At 35.2% G+C, this 15,791-nt stretch overlaps 1 protein-coding gene across 1 annotated transcript in view; it reads right to left on the reverse strand.

Annotated features, from left to right (window-relative positions):
• LOC106877382 (uncharacterized) overlaps nt 1-15,791 on the reverse strand; it is a 900,394-nt gene that overhangs the window by 477,763 nt on the left and 406,840 nt on the right. The window contains exon 8 of the mRNA XM_089341355.1: nt 658-747. Coding sequence (XP_089197481.1) covers nt 658-747 — 90 coding nt within the window. The remainder of the gene's footprint in view (nt 1-657; nt 748-15,791) is intronic.

Raw genomic sequence — 15,791 nt, forward strand, 5'->3', positions numbered from 1 at the left:
ACTCGGGATGAAATGGTGAAAACTGATCTCAAACATATCGCATCTCATGGAGGAGGTGATAAAGCAATAATGCGGACTGGCGATGTTTTTGGAGAAGATCTGACTGCAGCAGACACAACCAGTAGCGCAAGCTTGTCACAAAACACTGGTAGTGATGCAGACTGAGATAATACATATGTTTGTACATATATGTTTGAGAATGTATGAGGTCTGTTGGTAACTGGAACGAGGGTTCAAGTTGTTCTGATCAACTGAACAGCCACTTTGTGAAATTAACGTGCTAGTGGATGAGCACATCATAGATATGTGTACCCTTAATAAAGTTCTCAGGGAGATTCAACATGACAGACTGTAACTAGGTTGGCTCTTTGAATTACAGGTACAACTTATTTTTGTCAGCTTAGTTGACTGGAGCAACATGAAATAGAGTGTCTTGCTCAAGGTCACAACATGCTGCTGAGAATCGACCTCATGACTGAGCCAATTAAATGCCAGACAAGAGTAGGGACATTTTTCAGTGCTAAAAATTTTGGCAAAAATCATATAATCCATACTGAAATAGAACAAGTCATTAAAATTACACACACACACACACACACACACACACACACACACACACACACACACACACACAAAAACATATATATATTCACTCACCGATTCAGATTCTTGGAGCTTCATTTCTAGTCGTTCAACGTTTTCTTCAAGTTGGTTATTTTTTAAAGTTGTATCCAACAACTCTGATTCCTGTAAAAATTGGAAAGGTAAACAAAGAACATAAGATAATTCATTTTTAACAATTGAACTTGAAGTAGATAAAGCTATACATAACAGTACATAAATATTGAATTAAAATAATCATTTTGAATAGAAAATGTTGAAGGCTGCTCATGCGAGATAAAGATTTGGTTTTGCTTTGGTTTTCTCTCACCTTAATTCTTGGAATTTCAAAGATTCTTTAGACCCTTTGTCAAAGAGTTTCTCTTGAAATCTCAATAAATCATGATAATGATATAATTTACTATTTCTCTACTACTTGTTTCAGCCATTAGACTGTAACCATGCTTGGTCACTGCCTTGAAGAAGTTTTAATTGAATGAATAGACCCCAGCACTAATTTGGGTTTTTTTAAAGCCTGGTACTTATTCTGTCACTCTCTTTGTCAAACTGCTAAGTTACGGGGAAATAAACAAACCAACAGTGGTTGTCAAGAAGTGGTAGGGGACAAATACTGACACAAAAACATACAGAAGCACACACACACACACACACACACATGATGGGCTTCTTTCAGCTTCCATCTACCAAATCCACTAACAAGGCTTTGGTTGGCTGAGAGTTATAGTCTTTTATTCTTTTACTTGTTTCAGTCATTTGACTGCAGTCATGCTGGAGCACTGCTTTTAGTCAAACAAGTCGACCCCACGACTTATTCTTTGTAAGCCTAGTACTTATTCTATCAGTTTCTTTTGCCAAATTGCTAAATTACAGGGATGTAAACAAACCAACATCAGTTGTCAAGTGATGGTGGACACACACACACACACACACACACGCATATATATATACAATGGGCTTCTTCCAGTTTCCATCTAACAAATCCACTCACAAGGTTTTGGTCAGCCCGAGGCCATAGTAGAAGACACTTGCCCAAGGTGCCACAGTGTGACTGAACCCAGAACCATGTGGTTGGTAAGCAAGCTACTTACCACACATGCTATAATAGAAGATACTTGCCCAAGGTGCCATACAGTGGGACTGAACCTGGAACCATGTGGTTGAGAAGAAAATTTCTTACCACCCAACCACATACTGTTTTTTTATTTTTTACAATTAATTTAAAAAATAATGAACCATGCTAACTTATATTGGAACCTCGAGCAGCTCTCCAGCTTACTAGTTTTCAGTTAAACTGTCCAACCCATGCCAGCATGGAAAACGGATGCTAAATGATGATGATGATGATGATGAATATAATAAAATAATTTTGTCATCACTAATCCAATGTTTGGAACATAAATTAGCATCAAATTTTAATGGGAAGTTCTAATTTTGAACAATTTTAAACAGGAAGTCTGTACCACAGGTTTAAGAGCAGTCTCAAGCAGGTTGGTATGAAAAAGGTAAAATCAAAAGGAATTTGTAGTATAATAAATTTATCATCTGGCAACATTAGGAAATATTACAACAATATTGAATATTGCAATACTGAAAGACAGTAAATATAAAAAACATCAAAGCAATAAATTGTGATAGAAATATGGTAAGATAGGTTGATTGGCTGAGTTTTAAGAGTGTCAGACAGAACACATTGTGATGTTTGTTCTGATTTTCAGCATTCTGAGTTCAATTCCCATCAAGATAAACCCTACCTTTTTAAAGAAGAATAGGTGGTTAAGTCAAGCAATAATTTAAGTGAAGTCTACCATTTAGGAACTCAAAACATAAAAAATCTGAAACAAGTATCATAAGATGTCCCATCATATTATCACCCACATCACTGCTCTACCAGCTCATTGTCTTATAATAATAATAATAATAATAATAATAATAATAATGGTTTCAAATTATGGCACAAGGTCAGTAATTCTGAGGGATGGATAAGCCAATTACATTAACACAAGTGTTCAACTGGTACTTATTTTATTGACCCCGAAAAGATGAAAGGCAAAGTAGACCTTGGCAGATTAGAATTCAGAATGTAAAGATGGATGAAATACTGCTAAGTGTTTTGTCTGGGGTGCTAACGATTCTGCCAGCTTAACACCTTAATAATGATAATAATAGTTTCAAATTTTGCCACAAGGGCAACCATTTTGGAGGAGGGGATTAGTCGATTACATTAGCCCCAGTGCTTCACTGGTACTTAATTTATCAACCCTGAAAGGATGAAAGGCAAAGGCAACCTCAGTGGAATTCGAACTCAGACCATAGCAATAAGTGAAATACCACTAATAATTCTTTCTGCTCTAGGTACAAGCCCAAAACTCTGGGGAAGGGGACTAGTCAATTACATTGATCCCAGTGTTAAACTGGTACTTAATTTTATAGACCCTTGAAAGAATGAAAGGCAAAGTTGATCTGAACAGAATTTGAACTCAGAATGTAAATCCAGAAGAAATGCTGCTAAGCATATTGCCTGACATGCTCATGGTTCTTGCCAGCTTTTACTGCCCTTTAGATATTGGTTTCAAATTTTGGCACCACCAATATTAAAAGGATGAAACAAGTTGATTACATTGACCCCAGTGTTCAACTGGGACTTATTTTATTGATCCGAAAAGAATGAATGGTAAAAATCAACCTTGGCAGAATTTGAATTCAGAATGTTTTCCAGCCAGAGGAAATGCAGCTAAGCATTTTTGCCTTAATAATACAAAAAAAAAAAAAAAGTAAGAAAACAATCCCAATCACTTTTATAGAAATTGATTGTCTTAACTATAAACGACTACAAATAAAAATAAAGAGGAAAAACCCAGTAAATTAGCATTAACTAACAAGCTATTTTCCCCAATAACTACTTCAGGATTATATAAAAAGGAAATTCAGGATATCTGACAGTTTAGAATGAAACCAAATTAATTAGATACTGAAGCAATAAATCTCTGAAAGTTTTATCGTTTACAAATGAAAAGCTTTTTCTTCCTTTTTTCTTTTGTTTTGGCTTTGTTGTTTGTTTGATATTTCCATTCTGCTGCTGCCATCTACCTATCTAATTGGTGTTTGAATAAGGTTTCATATTTAGATACAGTTCAGTATGTTAGTAAATTGGTTATTGTTTATTAGCAATAAATTTATTTTGCCTTGGCAAAAAGCTAAATGTTGTGGAGGGATGAGAAGAGACAAATCAACCCCAAATGTCTTACTGGTATTCATTATTATCAGTCAAGCCTCATGAAATGAAAAGTCCTTTTATTTCCTTTTATTCAAAATTTTTTTTTTTTTTAGGCTGTGTCAGGTTCAGTCCCACAGTATGGCACCTTGGGCAAGTGTCTTCTCTTATAGCCTCAGGCCAACCAAAGCCTTGCGAGTGAATTTAGTAGACAGAAACTGAAAGAAGCCCGTTGTATTATATGTCTCTGTGTATGTGTGTGTGTCTTTGTGTTCGTATTTGTCCCTCCATCACTGCTTGACAACAGGTGTTAGTGTGTTTATGTCCCTGTACATATTTTGTTTTTATGTATGGTACTTATTGTATTGGTCTCTTTTGTTTTGCAGAACCACAAAGCTATGGGGATGTAAAAAAACTCAGCATCAGTTGTCAAGAGATGGAGGAGAGGCATGCACACACACACACACACACACACACACACACACACACACACACACACACACACAATGGGCTTCCACATAATTTCCATGTACCAAGTTCCCTCACAAGGCATTGATCAATCAAGGGCTATAGAGTATAAGATACTTTCCTAATCAGTGCAGAGTGGGACTGAACCCAAACCTATGTGGTTGCAAAGCGAGCTTCTTAGTCACACCACTGATTTGTGATATGCATGCTCTGGTTCTTAATAATATCAATAAGTATCAATGAATGATAGATTTGGGATTTCAGAAGTTTTTAATGAACTGGAGAGAAATGAACTAAATAGAAGCATAGCATCAGTCATTCATTCTGCTAGAAACAGCAACCAAATTTCCCTGAAACCACACTTTATTATCTTAAACAAGGGAGAATACATTACATAAAAATATTCCTTAATATCCCTAAAAAACGGGATGGTCATGACTGAAATTCTTTTGATTATAAGTCTACTGAATCAGAGTTGATCTGAAACCAAGGAACAACTTGGAGAGCTTTTACATGGTTGTTTAATTTGCTAGAGATAGCAGCCAAATTTCCATCAAGCCACACTTTACTACCTTAAACAAGAAAGAAAGCATAAGTTAATGCATTCTCACATATTACTGCAATGATGGGATGGTTACAACTGGAATGGTTCTCATCATAGGTTTTTAGGGTTTTTTAAAATTATATATGTTTTTCTTTTTCCCAATCAAAGCTGATTAGAAGTAACAAAACAACATAGCAGCCATTAATTTTTCTAGTAAAAAAAAAAATGGCTGGTACTGACCTCCACAAAAGGATGAAAAGCATAGTCAACTTTGGCAGAATTTGAACTCTGAACAGGAAGAGCCAGAAGCTATGTTACTCTGCATTTTGCTAACAATTTAAAACAAAATGTTCTGATCTTTGATCTTTCAAGCATGTTTGTTGCTGAGAGGAAATAATATTTTGTTGGATCTGTCTCTTGTTAAAACATCAAGTGGTTACCTCAGGATAGAGATCTAAGACATTAAGTAAAGTAACCCAGTCACAAAATTTCAGACCATTTCACAACACCACTCATCTAGAAAAAGCCCCTAGCATACAATGATCAAAAGAAAATCAATAGGAAACATATGTTGAAATTGCCTTTGCTTGTAAAGATCTGAAATAGTTGCTTCTCTGTAATGATTTGGACATAAAAAAAATTAAATAAAATTAAAAAAATAAAATGTGTGATTATTCTGCTCTAAGGAATGAAAATCTCAAGTGCTGTTCAGTCATAGATAATTCCTTAACCTTCTGTCTACCAATGAGTCCAGTGGACCCATTTCAGTTTTTCAGTTGCTTTTTCCTACTGTTTATATTAATTGATTCTGCTGATTTCTCGTGACTCTTATATTTTCTTGACTCTCTTTTATTTGTCAAATAGGAAATTTTCCATATGTTTATAAAAACTAGAAAATTTCACTTTATACATTAATTACCATATGGTTCCATTGGACCCTCGAATTAAATTCAGACAATACTTTTGTCATTCTATACAGAATAAAAGTAATATCAAATATTATTTTCCTAGATATTTATCAGATACAAAATAGATAAAATTGTATTCAATTTATTTGCTGAATTTTAGATAAAATAGGAAAGATTATGAAAATATTCCTGTAAATTTGTGTGGTTTTGCATCATCTTCAATCAGCTAGATTATAGGGTGATGCAATATTTCTATGTGATGATGCAATTTTTACAATATATTGCATCATCTTTCAGGAGAGTATAAATATGTGAGAGAGTAATATCTGCCTTTAGTCTGCTATCAAGTTTCATGTAGTTCAGTTGTGCTTTCCAATATACCTAGACGTGAAAACTTGAATGAAGACCAAATATCGAAAAGGTTATTGGAATTAGATGAAGAATGGGAAGAAGATAGTAGTGATTCCTTCTATTGCTCTGAAGATGATGGTGAAAGTGATTGTGTGTTGGACAGTTTAGGTTCTGTGTCATCAGATGATGAAGATACTCAAAAACAATTATTTGCAAGCCACCAATTATGAATGAGCATTATGTTTCTAGAGACAGACAAGAAGTTTGGCATTCTAATCCTCCTACTCAAGCAGCAGTAAGAACTTCATCTTGCAATATCATGTGCCAAGAATGTGGACCATCCCAAAAGGTCTTGCGATAGCATTCAAACATGTTTTACTATCTTTATGTGCCAGAATCTTCTTGAAGTAATTTGTAAATGGACAAATGTTGAAGGTCTGGTTGTTTAATGGAAGGAAATTGATCATTCTGATTATTCTTATAGGTGTTTATAAATCTAAACATGAAAATGTCACAGTTATGGAATTAAGAAGATGGCCGCCCAATATTCAACAAAATTATGAACCAGGGAAGATTTCAACAGTTTTTACAAGTATTGTGTTTTTGATGATGCTAGTACAAGTAGAAAAAGAGAAGTGATGATAAATTAGAGCCCATAAGAGAAGTACTTGAAATGTGGAATCAGAATGTGCAAGATGGATATGTTCCAAGTTCATGATGACAGTTGATGAACAATTATTTTCATTAAGAGGGTGCTGCCCATTCCAGGTATATATTCCTTCAAAACCAGGGAAATATAGAATTAAAATTTGGGCAATATGCAACAGTGAAAATGCAAATCTACACTGGAAAAGATCCAGTAAAAGGGAGAGAGACAAATCGAGGTTCAAGAGTTGTTGAAGAACAAGTAAAAGAACTTGAAAATACTGGTCGCAGTATAACCTGTGATAATTTTTTTACAAGTCTAGGATTGGCTCAAAAGTTGCTTAGCAAGAAAACTACTTTAGTTGGAACAATTAGAAAGAAGAGAGTTGAACTTCCAAGTGCTTTCACAAATGGAAAAGAAAAAGAAATCAAGAGCACAATATTTGGATTTCAAAAGGATTCTATGATCCTATCTTATTGTCCCAAGAAAAATTATGTTGTCACACTTATGAGTACAATGCAGTCTCAGCCTTCAATTGATTCAAGAAGTGCTGAAAAGAAACCTGAAGTTATGTTACAACAAAACAAAAGGAGGAGTAGATACCCTAGATAAGATGGTAAGGACATACACTTGCAAAAGAATGACTCAAAGATGGCCTATGGTTATATTCTACAACATGATTGATACAAGTGCAGTGAATGCTTTCCTTGTTACTAAACAGCTTCACTTGCAAAGTTTCAAGGATAAAAGAAGACTGTGCCTAATTCAAAAAGCAAAGGAACTTGCTGGAGTTAATGCTAAAAAAAAAGAACGTGACAAACAATTTTCTAGTTCCACAAACATTTCTCAACCAAACAAGAAAAGACAATCTTCAACTTCATTTGAGATTCCTCAGCCAAAGAAAAAAGGAAAATGTTCTTTGTGTGACCCCAAAAGAGACAGGAAAATTTGTACTACATTTAAGAATTGTAATATCCATGTTTGCTAAGAACATTCCAACGTTGTCTGCATTCACTGCCTTGAAGAGTTGTGATTCTGTATTTTTGTAATTTTTAAACTTTATACCATATTCTGTAAGCTGTATTTTTTATATAAAAATTTGTGAGAAACAGTAATTTTTCATTCGCCTGATAGTATACATAATGTAGCTAAGAAACAGTGGTAGTTTGAATAAAATTTAATTAAAAGAAAAATATTGGGTCCATTGGACTCAGTTGGTAATTAATGACATACATTTTCTCTGGTAAACCAAGGGTTGATGTGCAAGAGATTTATTACACTAACTTCGTATGAAATAGAATTACTATGTTTTATAACCTGGCATACATCTCAGCTGATTGTTGTTCTCTTACATTACAGAAGTTTTAGGATGTTAAGCTATTTCATTAAAAGGTAATTGAATGCCATTGTATTCTATGTGTTAATTAAAGTTCCATTATCACAGAACACTCGGCTATTGGTGCATTAGAGTCACTCATTTCATTAACTAGAATAAATGTTTTGACTTAACTGTGTAGAAGTGAAACATTAACCTCATTAATACAGCTGTAACTAATGACAACAATTAGGAGAATAAGGGCAGAATGAAAGGTATTCAACTCAATAAAGGATGCACTCCAAACAAAGCTGGACAATGCCATATGTGCCAGACTCTTCAATAGCACCATCCTACCTACGCTCTTATATGCAAGTAAGATGTGGGCTACTATGAAGAGGATAGAACATTGATTGGTTGTGATGCAAAAGGCCATGGAAAATCCATGACAGGAATATCATTAAGAGAGCACATTCGAAATGAGATAATTCGAGAACAGAGCAGTGTGAATGATGTGACTGCAGAGTACCAAAAACACAAGTTCTGTTGGGCTGGATATGTCATGAGGTTCATAAGACAACAGGTGAACCCATGCAGTTGTCAAGTGGTACCCAAGAGATCAGAAAAGGCTGTTTGGAAGGCCCCCTCAAAAATAGGAAGACAATTTAGTCAAGCAATTTGGATCAAGTTGGAAAAGATTGGCACAAGCAAGACAAAATGGCAAGTGCATTGTGACCAGTGGTGTGTAACGATATCTGATGGCCTGGTCAATACTGTGACGTGATTGTGGTTGATTGACACCCCAGTCAGCTTTCCTTGAACAAACCTATACCACATCACCTTTCAATTGAAGAATCATTCAATTAAGATTCTCTCATCAGCAACCATGCGATCTTTACTAAATCTGAACCAATCTAAGATTTAGAATGTAAAACAGGTCAAGGATATTTTAATCCTTTGCCTGTTCTGTTTATCACATGTGTTCATCATTATCATTTAACATTTGTTTTCTATGCTTGTATGGATTGGGAAGAGCTGCCTGGGCTTCACGTCTGTTTTGGCATAGTTTTTATGGCTGGCTGTCCATCTTAACACCAACAGAGAGAACTGGGTGCTTCTATGTAGCACTGGTGCAAGTGCTATTACATGGCTCTGGCATGGTTGCTTTTTACATGGTACCAGCATCAATGAGCCTGCAGGACATAATTCCTTGACATACATGCATCATATATGATACACATTCCCAATTTTTTCAACTACCAGAGTAAGTTGGGACTTATGAAAGAAAAGCTTTATATTACTCAGATTGCATGCAACGTCGGATGACTAAAAGTCTGAAAACAAGCATGGACACTCAGGACAGGCAAAGTGTCAAAGATTTTAAGGAATGTGTTGAGTTGGTGAATTGGCAGAATCATTAAAGCACTGAATGAAATGGTTGCAGAATTTAGTTAAGACTTTTTATGTTCTGACTTTCAATTCTGCCAAATTCAATATTGCTTTTTATCCATGCTGGGGAGGGAGTAGGGTTGATAAAATACTAGTCAAGAACTGTTACCAACTTAATATTCCTATAAAACATCCAAGATATTAATGGAATTGAATTGGTTTGCCCATGATCAGTCCATTGCAGGACAAAGGCCCTCTACCAAACATGGTCTGATGAGAATGCCATGAATTTAAGCTTGAGATCAACATGGCTTGGCAAAGAGTTGCATTTTTATGTTTATACACATACCCTGGAGTAGTTAAGTTGATTTCACTGACCCCGATGTTCAACTGGTACTTATCATTCCTGAAAGGATGAAAGGCAAAGTCAACCCCAGTGGAATTTGAACTCAGAACATAAAGATGGATGATACACCACTAAACATTTCTAATGCTAATAATTCTGAAGAAAGGATTTAGCTGCTATATAGAGCAAATACAAGACTATAAAGTTCCTTGTTTCATTGTTTTTAGGTAGCTTGGTCTGTTCTTTCTGGCTTTCGCTAGTCATAGTGGAAAGGAAAGTAATTAAACAGTTGTCTGTTCATGATTATCTTATAGTATCCTACCAGCAGTACTATAGAGAATGTCATCCACAGACCAATGAATTAAGATATGTGATATCTACTTTTATATGTTATTGAGTTACTTGAAAAAGATCTGCCAATCAACCACTATCATAATATTTCTTTTATCTTTCTTTTACTTGTTTCAGTCATTAGATTGTGGTCATGTTGGGTCACCTTGAAGAATCTTAGTCAAACCAATTGATCCCAGTATGTATTTTTTAAGCCAGGTACTCATTCTATCAGTCTCTTTTGCCAAACTGCTCAGTTATGGAGACGTAAACACACCAAGCTTGGTTATCAAGTGGTGGTGGGGGTGAAAGACAGAAACAAAGACACATACACATAAACAGATGTGGAATTCTTAATTATTACACAATGTTTTCTGGGGGTTTTTTGGGGGTTTTTTTTACCACCCATCCCTTTCTGTTGAAGAGTAAGCTCAAAAGGTCAAAAACTTTTCCATTTTTACCAAACATCAAACTAACACACCTGCTTATGGTTCCCTCACCTGCTTTTGATTTTTGTTTCCCATACATTTGAACCATTTATATATTTGAAATAATGTACAGAAATGACTTCACTGAAAAATTTTCCACTTTAATAATTAGATGTTTATGAATTCACTTATAAACATCTAATTATTAAGGTAGAAAAATTATCTGAAAAGCCATTTCTATTCATTTTTTTCAAACATAATACTACTGTACCAAGGACTTTCTGTTTCTTATTCTATATATATATATATATATATATATATATATATATATATATATATATATATACATCTACTGGATGTATAATCTAAGTGTACAGGTTCAACAGAGTGCTAGCGTTTTGAGAGAGAAGTTAGGCAAAAGAGGAATTAGTTGCTGTGTGCAAGAGAGAAGAATGTGTTGGTTTGGTCATGTGATGCAGCTGAATGCTGACAGCTCTATAAAGAAGTGCCAATCTCTAAGAGTATATAGAACACATGGAAGCTGGAAACCCAGAAAGACATGGGATGATGTACTGAAGAATGACCTCAAGATGCTGAACCTTTCAGGCAAGATGACAAAGGACCGAGATGCCTAGCCGTACTCAAGAAGACCCATATTTCACAGCAGGAGTGTGAAGATCAGTCTCTCTTGTGGTGAAACACTTGTGGCGGTGCCATGTAAAATCCTCTATGTGGTGCCACATAAAAACACCCATGCAGTGTCATGTAAAAACACCCATTCAGCTCTATGTAAAAGCGTCCGTGTAGTGCCATGTACACTCTGTAAAGTGGCTGGAGAAAGGCTGAAGAAACCATGTGGTTGGGAAGCAAGTTTCTTACTACACAGCCACGCTTGTGTGTTCTTACCATACACCCATGTCTACAAGTGGAAAATCTCATAATTGTTGTCATTAGTTACAGCTGTGTTAATGAGGTTAATGTTTCACTTCTACACAGTTAAGTCAAAACATTTATTCTAGTTAATGAAATGAGTGACTCTAATGCACTAATAGCCGAGTGTTCTGTGATAATGGAACTTTAATTAACACATAGAATACAATGGCATTCAAGTACCTTTTAATGAAATAGCTTAAGATCCTAAAACTTCTGTAATGTAAGAGAACAACAATCAGCTGAGATGTATGCCAGGTTATAAAACATAGTAATTCTATTTCATATGAAGTTAGTGTAATAAATCTCTTGCACATTAAGGAATTATCTATGACTGAACAGCATTTGAGATTTTCATTGCTTAGAGCAGAACAATCAAACATTTTATTTTCATTTTATTTTATTTATTTTTTTTTATGTCCAAACCATTACAGAGAAGCAACTATTTCAGATCTTTACAAGCAAAGGCAATTTCAACATAGGTTTCTTGTTGATTTTCTTTTGATCATTGTATGCTAGGGGCTTTTCTAGATGAGCAGTGTTGTGAAAAGGTCTGAAATATTCTGACTGGGTTACTTTGTACAAGAAACTATGTCATTCACTGTCATGATAAGTTTGTTCTTAATTCTGGTGATATCATTAGTCACGACAAATATTTTAGTGGTGTGATATTGTCTCAGCCATAGCAACATCTCAGCTGTGGTGATATTTGAGCCATGGTAGTGTCTTACTTACAGGTCAGGTCAGAGATCTTATCACAGGATGTTGAGACCTGCTACTGGTACAATGTAAACCAGTACTACTTGTTCCATGGTCAAGTGGCCAGTGACTAAACCAGTTGATGTGAGGGTTGCGAATTTGAGATCGAGATCAAACTGGTCTGATGAGGTTACTCAAAGGGAGGAATGCTTCTTGTCGGCCAAGAGCCTTCCAGTTAGGGAAGGCAATGGCAACCCACCCCCAATATCTTAGCCAAGAAAACGCTAGGAGAAAGAACAAAGTAATGCTATGGCTTCATCTGATAGGAGAACTCCCATTTAATCAGGATGACTTTAATTGTTGTCTCATCAACATGCTGTAGAAGAATACAATACATGATGGCAAGGAGCATCTTACTTCTGGTAACATCTCAGTCATGCTGATGGCTTAGCTGCAGTGATAGCAGAGATAAGACAATATCTTAACCTTGATGACATCTTAGTCATAGTTATATCTTCATCAAATAAAATCCCAACCAAACCTACTCAATTAGGCTCAACGCACAGAAATTGTCTATCAAATATTTAACAATGATTTACAGACCCAGTACACTGGATATACTGCATGCCATGCCTGAAAATCATTTTGCAACAGTTTTCTAATTCTGTAGCAGCAACCTGTACATGTTCAATCCAGTTTCTTACCAAACCTGATTCAAGACTAAAGATTTCAATGGTGAATTTCAATTACTATCAAGCATGCATATGGTTTATTTAGATAACATAAAGCAGATGATGCTTGATAAACAAAATTTATTAACTAGACTACTCGTGACCTGTTGGGTCACCAGGAAACTCTGAGTTTCCCAGTAACAGTTTTGTTTTGTGGGTTGGAAAGATTTGGCTGCTATTTCTTGCACACCCTACTACCATGTAACAGGTCTTTCAGATCCTTTATCAAAAATAGCTGTTACGTGGTAGCAGGGCGTGCTAGAAATAGCAGCCAAATCTTTGGAGGGAAGATAGGTTGAATGCACTCGAAAAAAACTGTTTCACACTGAGGTTACGAACGGGTTTTTTATGAAATATCTACCGTAAATTTTAAGCTATTTTCACTTTAGAATATTTTATTCACTTGGAAATAATTTTATAAAACATTAAAATATTGTCTGTTTAAGGAAAGCTAAAATATACATACTGTATAAACAGCTTACATTTGTGAAATCACATTCAGTTAAAAATATTAGTAAATGATTAAAATATTGTGTTTAGCAAAAGCAAAAATAGAAATTGTAAAAAAAAAACATTATTTTTTTTGTCGTCAACTCATTGTCTAATAGAAAGATAAGAGTTTCTTCCCTTTCAAGATGAAGATTATTTTCAGAACATTTTCCCATTACACACCATTTTGGGTATTTATACCCCGAAAATCTCTAATATCTTGAAAACTACTTTACGGATTTACGTGAAACTTGTTTCATTTAATCCATATTAACATTTCAGGGTAAACTTAATTCATAGTATTTTCCCAATGTACACCAGTTTCACTGATTAACATTACAAGCAAGCAAGCAAGATTGAAACTGACTTTTAATGTATTATAGATGTATGCTATGCACTTTGATGCATATTGAATTTGATATAGATTTAGATAGGATGACTGCAACTATACAACTGATGGTTTAGCAATGAAGATTGCTAATTTTGTGATTATAAATAAAAAGATGTAGAGAATGGAGAAGGTAAATCTGTACTACATATGTTTCAAAGTCAATCTGAACATGTTTTATGTAACTCAAAAGTGTCACATATATTCAGAATAACTTTTTCTCAGGTGTGGTTACATGTGTGCTGTAAGTTTTTAAGTTGTGATAACTTACAACCTGAAGGTAATCACATCTGAGAAAAAGCTAAGCTGAATATATGTTACAGCTTCAAGTTACATAAAACATGTTCAAAATGGCTTGGTAATATAAGTAGTATAGGTTCACCTTCTCTATTCTTTACACCTATTACTGAGTGGTAAGAAGCTTGCTTCCCAACCACATGGCACCTTGGGCAAGTGTCTTCTACTATAGCCTTGGGCCAACCAAAGCCTTGTAAGTGGATTTGGTAGACAGAAACCGAAAGAAGCTTGTCATATATGTGTGTGTGTGTGTGTGTGTGTGTGTGTCTATGTGCATATGTATTTGTATGTTTGTGTCTGTCCCCCCACCCTTGCTTGACAACCGATGTTGGTGTGTGTATGTCCCTATAACTTAGCGGCTTGGCAAAAGAAACTGATATAATAAGTGCTAGGCTTACAAAGAATAACTTTGGGGTCGATTTGTTCGATTAAAGGCAGTGTTCCAGTATGATCACAATCAAATGACTAAAACTAGTAAAAGAATAAAGAATAAAAGAATATATATTTATGTGTATGTGTGTGTGTGTCTCCTTGCCTTGATGTCACATGATGGTTGTAGGCAAGTGTTGCCATCTTGCAACTAGTGTCCTTTGTTTCCAATCTTCCATGAAAACATTTCTGGTCATGGGGAAATATTACCTTACCTGAAGACAGGTGAGGGTTGGGGACAGAAAAGGCATGCAGCTGTAGAAATATCTGCCTCAACAAATTTTGTCTGACCCATACAGGTATAGGAAAGTGAATGTTAAACAATAATGACAAAACTGACAGAGATCCATTATTCTATTTTAACACTTAGTATGTGCTGCATGAAGATGTGATATATAACAGTAGCAGATGTAGAAAAGGAGCAAAAATAGTGTATGCTGTGATAGTTTGTTTTTTTTTGACCATGGTTTATATAAGACTGGACTTTAATAAATGAGATAATGCAGGTATTTCTAGTAGGAGAGGATGTTATGTTGCAGCTTAAACAAAATAAAAGAATAACCATCCAATAAAATAACATGTGGAACATGTAGAAAGATATAAAGTTAGTAGTGGTTGTGGTAGTGGTGGGAAGGAGCTGGTTAGAAAATGGTGTTAACAAAATGAGCATGTGCACAAAGACTGGTTCAAATGCATGCACACATATACACATAAATGCATCCACAACTGTACACATGCACATGTATGTACAGTGTGCAGACATTGGCAGAGAGACAGACAGACAGACATTGGCATGTGCACAAACACACATATAGCCTCAGTTACATGCACACAGATAAGCACTCATAGGCACACATAGAAAGAGAGAGAGACTCCAATATATGCTCAAACATATGCATGTACACACACACACACATACACACACTGATATATTCACAGATATTCACACATATGCATACAGATTCAGATAGGCATCCACAAATGCATGTTAAGATGTACGCACACACACAGAAACACATTCATGCATGCAGAGAAACACACACACAGGCACAGTCTTCCTTTTTGTTTCAGTCATTTGATTGTGGCCATGCTGGATCACACCAACATAGGTTGTCAAGTGATGATGGGGAGACAAACATAGACACAAAGGCACATACATACATACATAAATATATACGTGTGTATATATATATATATATATATATATATGTTAGTTGAGTTAGAGGTTAAAATAACAGTCTAAGGGATAGAAGTATCCATTACGCTACTGG

This window comes from Octopus bimaculoides, chromosome 24, assembly GCF_046866305.1.
Source record: "Octopus bimaculoides isolate indiv1 chromosome 24, ASM4686630v1, whole genome shotgun sequence".
Classification (NCBI taxonomy): domain Eukaryota; kingdom Metazoa; phylum Mollusca; class Cephalopoda; order Octopoda; family Octopodidae; genus Octopus; species Octopus bimaculoides.